This window comes from Nerophis lumbriciformis, linkage group LG20, assembly GCF_033978685.3.
Source record: "Nerophis lumbriciformis linkage group LG20, RoL_Nlum_v2.1, whole genome shotgun sequence".
Lineage (NCBI taxonomy): Eukaryota > Metazoa > Chordata > Actinopteri > Syngnathiformes > Syngnathidae > Nerophis > Nerophis lumbriciformis.
Genome location: NC_084567.2, coordinates 38,687,114 through 38,700,759, shown reverse-complemented (window position 1 = coordinate 38,700,759; position 13,646 = coordinate 38,687,114). Strand labels below are relative to the sequence as shown.

The 13,646-nt window shown below is 41.9% G+C and overlaps 1 protein-coding gene across 3 annotated transcripts in view; it reads left to right on the top strand.

Annotated features, from left to right (window-relative positions):
* Nucleotides 1-13,646, top strand: part of igsf9a (immunoglobulin superfamily, member 9a) — a 228,671-nt gene that overhangs the window by 118,430 nt on the left and 96,595 nt on the right. For all 3 annotated transcript variants that reach the window (XM_061980875.2, XM_061980874.2, XM_061980872.2), the window contains exon 9: nt 9,017-9,162. In XM_061980875.2, coding sequence (XP_061836859.2) covers nt 9,017-9,162 — 146 coding nt within the window. The remainder of the gene's footprint in view (nt 1-9,016; nt 9,163-13,646) is intronic.

The window sequence follows — 13,646 nt, the reverse complement described above, 5'->3', positions numbered from 1 at the left end:
TAGTGACAATTTTTGACTAAAACTATGACAAAAGTCATAATTTTAGTCAAAAATTGTCAAAAATTGTCACTATTTTTCTTGTAAAATAGTGACAATTTTTGACTAAAATTATGACTTTTGTCATAGTTTTAGTCAAAAATTGTCACTATTTTACAAGAAAAATGGGCAATATTGTGATAAGTCATAATTTTATATGACAAATGTCACCATTTTGCATTAAATAGTAATAATTTTACATTAAAAAAGTAATAATTTTACAAGAAAATATTGCAATATTACAGAAGCAGAATGAATATGAGAAATTGTTCTAAAATTATGACTTTTGTCATAATTTTGACAAATAAAATTCCGATTATTGTAATAATATTGCCAAAATTTTAAAGTTTTCTTAAAAAATTGTGACTTTTTTTCGAGTAAAATTTCAACTCTTTTCATAAAATTGCCAACATTTTAAGCTTTACTTGTACAATTGTGACTGTTTCGAGTAAAATTCCAACTTTTATCCTAATATTGCACGAATGTTCCGTTTTTCTTGTAAAACTTTGACTTGCGTTGAGTAAAATGACGACTTTTATTATAATACTGCGAAAATTCAAAGTTTTTCTTGTGAAACTGTGACCTTTTTCTTGTGAAATTCCAACTCATTTTTCACAACAATCTTTTTTATATTTGCATAGTATGTATATATTATTAATGTTGTAAATACACATTTTTATATAGCTACAAAGGGTGGTCCTAAAGAGGTAGGAGTTTTTCAGAGGTCTCAAGAAGGTAACAAATACAAGAATGTGTGTGTGTGTGTGTGTGTGTGTGTGTGTGTAAGTGTAAGTGTGTGAGTGATTATTGTCACTATTTGTTACTCATTTTAAGGAATGACACAACTTTGATAAAAGCGGTTCCCTTTCTAGTGTGCCCTTTGCAAATTAATTTGCATTCTGCAATGACAATATAAAGTTGTGTTTCTATTCTGTTGTATTTAATGTTATTTGAATTCAACTTGTCTACAGTTTTTAAAGGTCACAGTGAACTGTACTTTGCAAAAATACCCCAGAGCCCTTTTATTAGTTTATTAGTCAAGGTGGCAATTTAATCACAGGAGAAACAATTTGATATGTGGACTGATATTATCATACTAAATGCAATAAATCATCTTTTTTTTTCCATTTGACTGACAACAGTCTCTGAAAAACTTATTCTTGAATTTTTGTAGTTTATTTTTGAGCAATATATTTTTTTATGTAACAATAAACAGAATGTTTACGACCTTTTTTAAAAAAATAAGTTTTTGTAGGCCACACTTTTTGTAGGATTCGGTTTCGACTACAATTCTCAGAACATGTCGGCCAAAAAGAGAATAATGCAGATTTATTGCAGATTACCAATAGAAACATTCCATATAGATCCGCCCGGAGTTCCTTAAGGCTGGTCTTGGTTGACAAGACTCTGCAGCATCGCGTGGACATCGGGGGCGGTACCTCTGGATTGGCAGACCGGGGTGGTGGTTCCTCTCTTTAAGAAGGGGAACCGGAGGGTGTGTTCTAACTATCGTGGGATCACACTCCTCAGCCTTCCCGGTAAGGTCTATTCAGGTGTACTGGAGAGGAGGCTACGCTGGATAGTCGAACCTCGGATTCAGGAGGAACAGTGTGGTTTTCGTCCTGGTCGTGGAACTGTGGACCAGCTCTTTACTCTGGGCAGGGTCCTTGAGGGTGCATGGGAGTTTGCCCAACCAGTCTACATGTGCTTTGTGGACTTGGAGAAAGCATTCGACCGTGTCCCTCGGGAAGTCCTGTGGGGAGTGCTCAGAGAGTATGGGGTATCGGACTGTCTGATTTTGGCGGTCCGCTCCCTGTATGATCAGTGTCAGAGCTTGGTCCGCATTGCCGGCAGTAAGTCGGACACGTTTCCAGTGAGGGTTGGACTCCGCCAAGGTTGCCCTTTGTCACCCATTCTGTTCTGAACTTTTATGGACAGAATTTCTAGGCGCAGTCAAGGCGTTGAGGGGATCTGGTTTGGTGGCTGCAGGATTAGGTCTCTGCTTTTTGCAGATGATGTGGTCCTGATGGCTTCATCTGGCCAGGATCTTCAGCTCTCACTGGATCGGTTCGCAAGCCGAGTGTGAAGCGACTGGGATGAGAATCAGCACTTCCAAGTCCGAGTCCATGGTTCTCGCCCGGAAAAAGGGTGGAGTGCCATTTCCGGGTTGGGGAGGAGACCCTGCCCCAAGTGGAGGAGTTCAAGTACCTCGGAGTCTTGTTCACGAGTGAGGGAAGAGTGAATTGTGAGATCGACAGGCGGATCGGTGCGGCGTCTTCAGTAATGCGGACGCTGTATCGATCCGTTGTGGTGAAGAAGGAGCTGAGCCGTAAGGCAAAGCTCTCAATTTACCGGTCGATCTACGTTCCCATCCTCACCTATGGTCATGAGCTTTGGGTTATGACCGAAAGGACAAGATCACGGGTACAAGCAGCCGAAATGAGTTTCCTCCGCCGGGTGGCGGGGCTTTCCCTTAGAGATAGGGTGAGAAGCTCTGTCATCCGGGAGAAGCTCAAAGTAAAGCCGCTGCTCCTCCACATGGAGAGGAGCCAGATGAGGTGGTTCGGGCATCTGGTCAGGATGCCACCCGATCGCCTCCCTCGGGAGGTGTTTAGGGCACGTCCGACCGATAGGAGGCCACGGGGAAGACCCAGGACACGTTGGGAAGACTATGTCTCCCGGCTGGCCTGGGAACGCCTCGGGATCCCCCGGGAAGAGCTGGACGAAGTGGCTGGGGAGAGGGAAGTCTGGGCTTCCCTGCTTAGGCTGCTGCCCCCGCGACCCGACCTCGAATAAGCGGAAGAAGATGGATGGATGGATGGATGGACATTCCATATGCCTCACTGGGATCTTTTGAAAGCCACTGAAAAGAGCAGGATAGGGTTTCTTAAAGTAAAATGTTTGTTTAAATTGTACATTTTAGGTGTGGTATTAAGCATGTTTTACTTGGGAAATAGTGAGAGAGTTTTACTTCAAATTGGTGTAGTAAAATAAACTTAAAATGTATTTTAGTTTTTAATTTTTTTAATTTAACAATTACAAATAAACAAAACAAAAAATAATAATAAAATAAATAAATAAATAATAATAAAACATAAAATAAAATAAAAAATCCCTAACTTTTACAGTAAAATCTATTGGTCATTTTTTATCAGTGACGTGCGGTGAGGTTGATGGCTGGTGAGGCATTGACTTCATCACAGTCAGATTTACAAACATATGAACCCTAAAGAGTATCTTATTCACCATTTGATTGGCAGCAGTTAACGGGTTATGTTTAAAAGCTCATACCAGCATTCTTCCCTGCTTGGCACTCAGCATCAAGGCTTGGAATTGGGGGTTAAATCACCAAAAATGATTCCCGGGCGCGGCGCCGCTGCTGCCCACTGCTCCCCTCACCTCCCAGGGGGTGATCAAGGGGATGGGTCAAATGCAGAGGACAAATTTCATTACACCTAGTGTGTGTGTGACAATCATTGCTACTTTAACTTAACTTTAACTTTACACATACAAACTGTCGCACACAAAAAAGCACATTTAATAAAAAAAACGTTATAATGGTCTTACCTTTACTAAGTTATAAATGAAGTCCATTCGCCGCTGCTGTGCTGGATTAATGCACCTCCTGACAGGAGTGTTATATCAACTAAAGCCCTCACTTAAACTTTCCACGTGCAAGATTGAATCTATTTAAAAAAAGTGTAACCGAGGGTTTATAAATGTCGCCTATACTGTATGAAACTACAAAATAACAAACACGGAGGCTCCAGTTTACACGAGGACCACTTTATTTACCTTCTTTCAAAAACCTCCGCTCCACTACAACATGTCATCACTTCCGCTCTTGGCGCCTTCAAAATAAGAGCTCAAGGCATATACTGTATAACAGCGCATAGCAGGAACTTAACATCACAAAGAGGAAAGCCCATGAACATAGGTTACAAAAGTTATTTAATAAGAAGCCAAAAAATGCAAAAACAATAATGTTCGTGTTGGAGGAGTTGTGAATTAGGTACACCTGCAGTTTGCAGGTGTACCTAATGTTGTGGCCCTGCAGTCATTCACAACTCCTCCAACACGAACATTATTGTTTTTGCACTTTTTGGCTTCTTATGAAATAACTTTTTTAAATAGATTCAATCTTGCACGTGGAAAGTTTAAGTGTGGGCTTTAGTTGATATAACAATTCTACGGCGGGGGTGCAGGAGGCGAGCCTCAGCCAGTGCGTCTTTTGCAGCCGTTTTATGATCGCTCAGCACAAGAAATACGTTACACACATACAGTTGTTGACAAAATACACTGTACATTATATACCTCAGCTAACTAAACTATGGAAATGTATAATATAATTCATATAGCAATACAGTCTCACTGCACAGCAGGACAGCAGTTAGCCGAGTCCGCAATCCATGTTGAGGCACTGAGTGACGTGCCTCAACTGGCTGCTGATCACCGCACCGTCTCTTCTCAGTATTTGAACGGCAAATGTGAAAATTCAGCGATTTTGAATAAAAATAATCTAAAACTGGTGAAGTTAAATGGAAAATAACTTTATAGTATAATCACTGGATACATTTAACAATTTAATTATTATTTTTTTTCTTTTTACATTTTTTTTCTTTCCATGATGACTGCACGTAACTGATTTTTATAGTGTACAATTTGATGGATAACTTGCTTCAAAACTATAAGTTAAGCAGATATTTAAGTTATTATTTGGATTTTGACCAACAAAGTTAAATGGTAAATAGGTTGTGCTTGTATAGCACTTTTCTACCTTTTTAAGGAACTCAAAGCGCTTTGACACTATTTCCACATTCACCCATTCACACACACATTCACACACTGATGGCGGGAGCCGCCATGCAAGGTACTAACCACAACCCATCAGGAGCAAGGTGAAGTGTCTAGCTCAAGGACACAACGGAGTGTTGTGTCCGTGTTAGATAATATAATATTTGTTGCATTATTGGACACTATTTTTTTCCCCCTGTCAAACTAGAAAAAAAACTCCAATACCTTTAGTAAGAAAATAAGAAAGTAAAGAAAGAAAAAATAAGGTATTTTATAGACACATATTATGTCCAGGCTTTTGTAAAACTATATAAATAAAACTCTGCATAGGAAGTTTCCATTTGTTATAACTTTGTGACATGATACAATGCACATTAAGGAACATATCATATATAAATATTTTATGTAAATATATATATATATATATATATATATATATATATATATATATATATATATATATATATATATATTTATATAAATATATAATATATATATATATATATATATATATATATATATATATATATATATATATATATATATATAAATATATATATATATATATATATATATATATATATATATATATATATATATATATATATATATATATATATATATAAATGTGCCAGTTTGTAGCCAAAGGCTAATTTCCATCAGCATTTCATTGCAAAGAAACAGGCCCAGGCCTCCCACTAATTCAGCGTTTTAGTGACTTCTATTTTTCACAAGTGGGAAGCCGGTCCCTGAAAATAATGCCTACATTAAACCGGTCCATGGTGCAAAAAAGTTTGGGGACCACTGCCCTATAGAACTAGTGCGTAGGTCTGCAACCTGCGGCTCCAGAGTCACATGCGGCACTTTAGCGCCGCCCTAGTGGCTCCCTGGAGCTTTTTAAAAAATGTATGAAAATAGAAAAAAATTGGGGAAAAAAATATCTTTTTGTTTTAATAAGATTCCTGTAGGAGGATAAACATGACACAGAAATTCCTATTTGTTAAAAAAAATCACACAGTTTGTATTAAACATGATTCTCTGATGAGAGTTTTTGGCGAGCGCTGTTTTGTCCTACTAATTTTGGCAGTCCTTCTTTCTTTAGTTTATTTCGAACATGAACACACTTACATCATAATACATCACACAATTTCATATCATTTAATTTTACATCATGCCCGAAAAGGAGTAGGAAGAAGCAAAGCTTATTTAATCCTACCCCTTTCCCACTTCAAAGCGTTTACAAATATATAGAATCATTTACTGACCTTTTTATATAATAAAATAACATCTATGAATTAGTATACAACAGTTTTGTAATATGTAATTAATTAATTAATTCAGTCATTATTAACATACTGAGATGAAGAATATCTTATTTTCAATAAGGTTGAAAGTATTTCTCATAATTCTTCTTTTTTGTACTCTGTAAGCACTATTATTTTGAACAACCTCTTAAACCGGATCATATCAGTACAATTTTTAACCTCTTTACTTAATCCATTCCATAATTGAATTCCACATACTGATATGCTAAAAGTTCTAAGTGTTGTACGTGCATATAAATGTTTTAAATTATTTTTTCCTCTAAGGTTATATTTCTCCTTGAACTCACTGTAGTTAGTTTACATGTACTTTTTCCGATACTGCCAAAGAAAGACATGATTTATGCCACTCCTTTGTCTCATTTTGTCCACCAAACTCTTTATACTGTGCGTGAATGCACAAAGTTGAGCTCTGTTGATGTTATTGACTTGTGTGCAGTGCTTATCAGGCATATTTGGTCAGTGCATGACTCAAATAGATATATTTGAGCTTCTTTAATTTCCTTTACTTATGTCCGATGTGTATTTAATTTATATTTCTGTCACGTTCAAACACTGAGGACATCTATTAAACAAGACAAAAGGCAAGGAATCAAACAGAGACAGAATTCAATTTGGACTCAATATTGAGGAGAGACATGGCCACTGCACTCTCTGTACAGTCCTGCACCACGCTCTGACGAAGAAGGTTTTCGTCACCTCCTTTATTCAGATGTTCAATGTTCACGCACCAACACATGTCTCAGCAGGAATGGGGAGTATGTAAAACAGTCATTGTTTTCGGTCGCTTTGAAGACCAAGAAGTGGGATTTCTCAGGCTTGGGCTCTTCCTGGATCCAGCTGGGGCAGGTGTTGGAGGACAATGGATAAACCCCTCCCGTCTCCTGACCACAGTGACTTCAAGAGGGCAGCGGGTCGTAAACAGCGTTGACCTCGGTCACCAAACAGTTGGAAGAGAGTTTGTGAAATACTTCAGAGAGAGTTCGTTTAACACTTCAAAGAGAGTTCCTCTGGAAGTTGAGCAGATCCTGCCATCTGTCCGTGTTGAAATCACAGTGGCGTTTCACGAGCCTTCTTCCTCTTGTTAGGCCTCGAAAGACAGCATTCATAATACAACGTTTCTTTTGTGATAACTTACAAACAATTATTCCAACAATTTCCATGTCTCATGACACATTATCTGTGTGTAATATTGGCTGCATTTCTCATCGTTGTTTGTGTGCCATGTTGTTCCAGACCACAGCAAACGTTACCCAGCTTGCAAAGATTGTAATAAATCCATTAAAAGAAGACAGCCTGCCGTTTCCTTTAACTTGGACACACACATCTATACCTTTGACCAGGAGTTATCTCATCCTGTGAGAAACCTACATTTTAGTAATGTTTTCCAATGTTGCAAAAATGTGTAGAATAAATATACAATTTCAACATTTCTGTCAACGAAGATTGGGTTCAGCCTGCGACACATAGTCATTTTGATAGTAGGCTATGATAGCTAATATAGACACTTACATCATGTGTTGCCTTCATTTTAACACTTATACAGGTAAAAGCCAGTAAATTAGAATATTTTGAAAAACTTGATTTATTTCAGTAATTGCATTCAAAAGGTGTAACTTGTACATTATATTTATTCATTGCACACAACCATCACCCAACCATGCAAATTTTGAATTTCCTTTGGAAATCGAGGTCCCAGAGTCTGGAGGAAGACAGGAGAGGCACAGGATCCACGTTGCCTGAAGTCTAGTGTAAAGTTTCCACCATCAGTGATGGTTTGGGGTGCCATGTCATCTGCTGGTGTCGGTCCACTCTGTTTCCTGAGATCCAGGGTCAACGCAGCCGTCTACCAGCAAGTTTTAGAGCACTTCATGCTTCCTGCTGCTGACCTGCTCTATGGAGATGGAGATTTCAAGTTCCAACAGGACTTAGCGCCTGCACACAGCGCAAAATCTACCCGTGCCTGGTTTACGGACCATGGTATTTCTGTTCTAAATTGGCCCGCCAACTCCCCTGACCTTAGCCCCATAGAAAATCTGTGGGGTATTGTGAAAAGGAAGATGCAGAATGCCAGACCCAAAAACGCAGAAGAGTTGAAGGCCACTATCAGAGCAACCTGGGCTCTCATAACACCTGAGCAGTGCCAGAAACTCATGGACTCCATGCCATGCCGCATTAACGCAGTAATTGAGGCAAAAGGAGCTCCAACCAAGTATTGAGTATTGTACATGCTCATATTTTTCATTTTCATACTTTTCAGTTGGCCAACATTTCTAAAAATCCCTTTTTTGTATTAGCCTTAAGTAATATTCTAATTTTGTGACACACGGAATTTTGGATTTTCATTTGTTGCCACTTCAAATCATCAAAATTAAATGAAATAAACATTTGAATGCATCAGTCTGTGTGCAATGAATAAATATAATGTACAACTTACACCTTTTGAATGCAATTACTGAAATAAATCAAGTTTTTCAAAATATTCTAATTTACTGGCTTTTACCTGTATAAGACTTTTCATTTTTTGCGGCTCTTTTATTTTTTGTATTTTTGGTCCAATATGGCTCTTTCAACATTTTGGGTTGCCGACCCCTGGACTAGTGCAACCTTACGCCAGTCACAGGTTTCTGTGTAAAAAAAGAAAAAAGAGGAAGTAGTAGTTCTTCTTCCTACACAAACAGCAATTACATTTTCTTAGCATCCATCTTCACCTTGGGGAACAGTGCAATAATGACAAAGAAAAAACACCTACGCAGTTGAGAGCATAGAAAAGCACAAATGAGCTGCAAGTCTCAGTGTGATTCTGAATGTGCTATTTTTTGTTGTTGTTGCATGTTTACATATTGGTTTTCCCTCCCCTGAAGGTCTCTAAAGTCGCGTGTGAAGATCATGGTGGATGGAACTCTCCTCATCTCCACGCTCACCCCAGAGGATTCTGGGAACTATACCTGCGCTCCAACCAACGGGCTGCTAGTGCCTCCCACCGCCTCTGCCATCCTTACAGTCATGCGTACGTATGTGTGTGTGTGTGTGTGTGTGTGTGTGTGTGTGTGTGTGTGTGTGTGTGTGTTTGTCTTTCTGTACCTGTGTCTCTTCAGGAACATAAAATACCGCATTTTCCGGACCATAGAGCACACCGGATTAAAAGGCGCACCAGATTATAGGGCGCATATTATGATCCATCCATCCATCTTATTCCGCTTATCCGAGGTCGGGTCGCGGGGGCAGCAGCCTAAGCAGAGAAGCCCAGACTTTCCTCTCCTCAGCCACTTCGTCCAGCTCCTCCCGGGGGATCCCGAGGTGTTCCCAGGCCAGCCGGGAGACATAGTCTTCCCAACGTGTCCTGGGTCTTCCCCGTGGCCTCCTACCGGTCGGACGTGCCCGAAACACCTCCTTAGGGAGGCGTTCAGGTGGCATCCTGACCAGATGCCCGAACCACCTCATCTGACTCCTCTCCATGTGGACGAGCATCAACTTTACTTTGAGCTCCTCCCGGATGACAGAGCTTCTCACCCTATCTCTAAGGGAGAGAAGGAGAGGAAACTCATATTATGATCCATCCATCCATCCATCTTATTACGTTTATCCGAGGTCGGGTCGCGGGGGCAGCAGCCTAAGCAGAGAAGCCCAGACTTTCCTCTCCCCAGCCACTTCGTCGAGCCACTTCGTCGAGCTCCTCCCGGGGGATCCCGAGGCGTTCCCAGGCCAGCCGGGAGAGATAGTCTTCCCAACGTGTCCTGGGTCTTCCCCGTGGCCTCCTACCGGTCGGACGTGCCCGAAACACCTCCCTAGGGAGGCGTTCAGGTGGCATCCTGACCAGATACCCGAACCACCTCACCTGGCTCCTCTCCATGTGGAGGAGCATCAACTTTACTTTGAGCTCCTCCCGGATGACAGAGCTTCTCACCCTATCTCTAAGGGAGAGAAGGAGAGGAAACTCATATTATGATCCATCCATCCATCCATCTTATTCCGCTTATCCGAGGTCGGGTCGCGGGGGCAGCAGCCTAAGCAGAGAAGCCCAGACTTTCCTCTCCCCAGCCACTTCGTCCAGCTCCTCCCCGGGGGATCCCGAGGCGTTCCCAGGCCAGCCGGGAGACATAGTCTTCCCAACATGTCCTGGGTCTTCCCCGTGGCCTCCTACCGGTCGGACGTGCCTGAAACACCTCCTTAGGGAGGCGTTCGAGTGGCATCCTGACCAGATGCCCGAACCACCTCATCTGGCTCCTCTCCATGTGGACGAGTAGAGGCTTTACTTTGAGCTCCCCCCGGATGACAGAACTTCTCACCCTATCTCTAAGGGAGAGCCCCACCACCCGGCGGAGGAAACTCATTTGGGCCGCTTGTACCCGTGATCTTGTCCTTTCGGTCATAACCCAAAGCTCATGACCATAGGTGAGGATGGGAACGTAGATCGACCGGTAAATTGAGAGCTTTGCCTTCCGGCTCAGCTCCTTCTTCACCACAACGGATCGATACATTACTGAAGACGCCGCACCGATCCGTCTTACACTCTTCCCTTACTCGTGAACAGTGTTGGGTTAGTTACTGAAAACCAGTAACTAGTTACAGTTACTAGTTACTTTATTTCAAAAGTAACTCAGTTACTAACTCAGTTACTTACACCAAAAAGTAATGCGTTACTGTGAAAAGTAACTATTTAGTTACTTCTTTTTTTTCTTCTTTTTTTTTAAAGCTCCCATTAATGCCCTTTTTGCCTTCATTTCAGTACTGTTATTGCACTGGAGAATAATACAATCTGTTGATCAACTTGACATGCATTTTTATTTTCCTTTTAACATAATTAATGAAAAACAGTGCAACATAAAAAGGCATTTCTCCTTTCTTTAAACTTGGACCAATGACCATTCATAAAAAACAAGTTTAAGTGCAACATAAGAAGGCACATCATCTTGCTGAAACATAGGTAGTGAAATAAAGGCTGACATCTGGAGTGATGCTGCTGTCTTCCACACTTGGAGCCATGGATTGTAGAATTCTTGTTTTCAGTGGCAGGATCATTGACACAGATGGTGAAGTTTCAGTGCTCAGTAGAGATGTAACAGTTTTGAGGGGTTTAAGCACCTGGAGGACCTCCTCTGCCACTCTCACATCATCATCAGAGAGGGTGATGATGTCTTTGACATTTGTCTTCAGGGTGTTGTGGGTCAATGCAGAGTATATAGCTGCCTGCTGCCCCAACACATCATAAGTGGAGTTCCACCTTGTTGGGACATCATGTATGAGCTTTATGAGTAGTCAGCTTTAGCATTTCTTGCTTTGTCTTAAACACATGAGCAGCTGTTGTGCTTGGGTGGAAGTAGGAAACCTCCTTCCTGATCCTCCCAAAGAGGCGCTCCATCCTATTGACTGAGATTCCCTTCTGTGATGCCAAATTCACTACATGTGCAAAGCACCTATCTGTGGTCTCAGTCCTGCCTCATTCACTGCATTTATTTGATTTTTGGCATTATCACGTGTGACTGGGATATCTTTATCTTCCATTCCTCCACTGCTTGTGTCAGTACCTGCGCAAGGTGACTCTCGTAGAGGGGGCGTGTCTTCTCATCTCCCAGTCTGCTGTGATGAAGTGAGCGCTTATAGTTCCGCTGGACGTCCACCCGTACTGTCATGAGCGCAACAGATGATGCTCGGGATAGTTCATCCACAACTTTTTTGTACTCCTGCTCATAAAGATCTGGCACAATCTTATTGCTGAAGTGGGTGCGCGACGGGATGTCGTAACGTTCAGCATGTGTTTAAAACCCTCATTTTGCACAATGGATTCTGCACCTATAAACACACCGATTCAATGGCGGGGGCGTTCAAGCTCCTCCGTTACTCCGCTCGCCATGACCACGCTGTGAGTGGACTGAACGTGCGAACAAATTTTTTTTTTTGATGAGGTGGCGACTTGCCGCCTTCCGCCCGAATGCAGCTGAGATAGGCTCCAGCACCCCCCGCAACCCCAAAAGGGACAAGCGGTAGAAAATTGGATGGATGGATATCAAACCGCGGATCACGTGTGTCCCTCCCCTCCCCACACACGCCTCTTTTCTTCTCTCCGGCGTGTGACAGAGGAAGATTCAGAAGAACGACACCGCAGCGCTTCTGTTTCTAGTCGATACTAAAAAATAACGTAAAATAACGCAGTAACGCATCATGTAGTAACGGTAACCGAGTTACTGAATATAAAAAATAACGCGTTAGATTACTAGTTACCGCCAAAACTAACGGCGTTACAGTAACGCGTTAGTCCCAACACTGCTCGTGAACAAGACTCCGAGGTACTTGAACTCCTCCACTTGGGGCAGGGTCTCCTCCCCAACCCGGAGATGGCACTCCACCCTTTTCCGGGCGAGAGCCATGGACTCGGACTTGGAGGTGCTGATTCTCATCCCAGTCGCTTCACACTCGGCTGCGAACCGATCCGGCGAGAGCTGAAGATCCTGGCCAGATGAAGCCATCAGGACCACATCATCTGCAAAAAGCAGAGACCTAATCCTGCAGCCACCAAACCAGATCCCCTCAACGCCTTGACTGCGGCTTGAAATTCTGTCCATAAAAGTTCTGAACAGAATGGGTGACAAAGGGCAGCCTTGGCGGAGTCCAACCCTCACTGGAAACGTGTCCGACTTACTACCGGCAATGCGGACCAAGCTCTGACACTGATCATACAGGGAGCGGACTGCCACAATCAGACAGTCCGATACCCCATACTCTCTGAGCACTCCCCACAGGACTTCCCGAGGGACACGGTCGAATGCCTTCTCCAAGTCCACAAGTCATATTATGATTTTTTTTGTAAATGTAAAAGACTTCCTTGTGGTCTACATAACATGTAATGGTAGTTCTTTGGTCAAAATGTTGCATAGATGATGTTTTACACATCATCTTCAAGTCGCTTTCTGACAGTCGCTTCAGGATGCGCCGTTTTGTGGGCGGTCTTATTAACGTGGCTCAGCGTCTTCTGTCCCGTCATCTTTGTTGTAGCGGTGTAGCGTGCAAGGACGGGAGTGGAAGAAGTGTCAAAAGATGGAGCTAACTGTTTTAATGACATTCAGACTTTACTTCAATCAATAACGGAGCAGCATCTCCTCATCCGTGGCTCACTAGTGCAACAACAACGCCCGAAATGTGCCCCGTGAAAAACCGTCCGACCGGAACTCTCTAATAACTAAAGTTCCTTGGGTGAATAATGTAAACTCACTACACCGGTATGTTTTAGTGCTTTCATGGCGAGTCTATTGACAGATATAAGTAAGAACTTTACACTACTTTATATTAGAAATGGCAACAGTGGAGGATGAATGTCACATGACAAGAAGATAGAGAAAAAGAAGAAGCTTATCGACTACGGCATCGGCACGGCCTACATTTTCAGGACTTATGCAGATCCCAAATGCACATTAGAAGGTACCAGAAGGTAAGAAAAGTTGGTTTTGCATAATATTGCGAAACAATACGCCAAATAATATGTCTTACCTTATACAC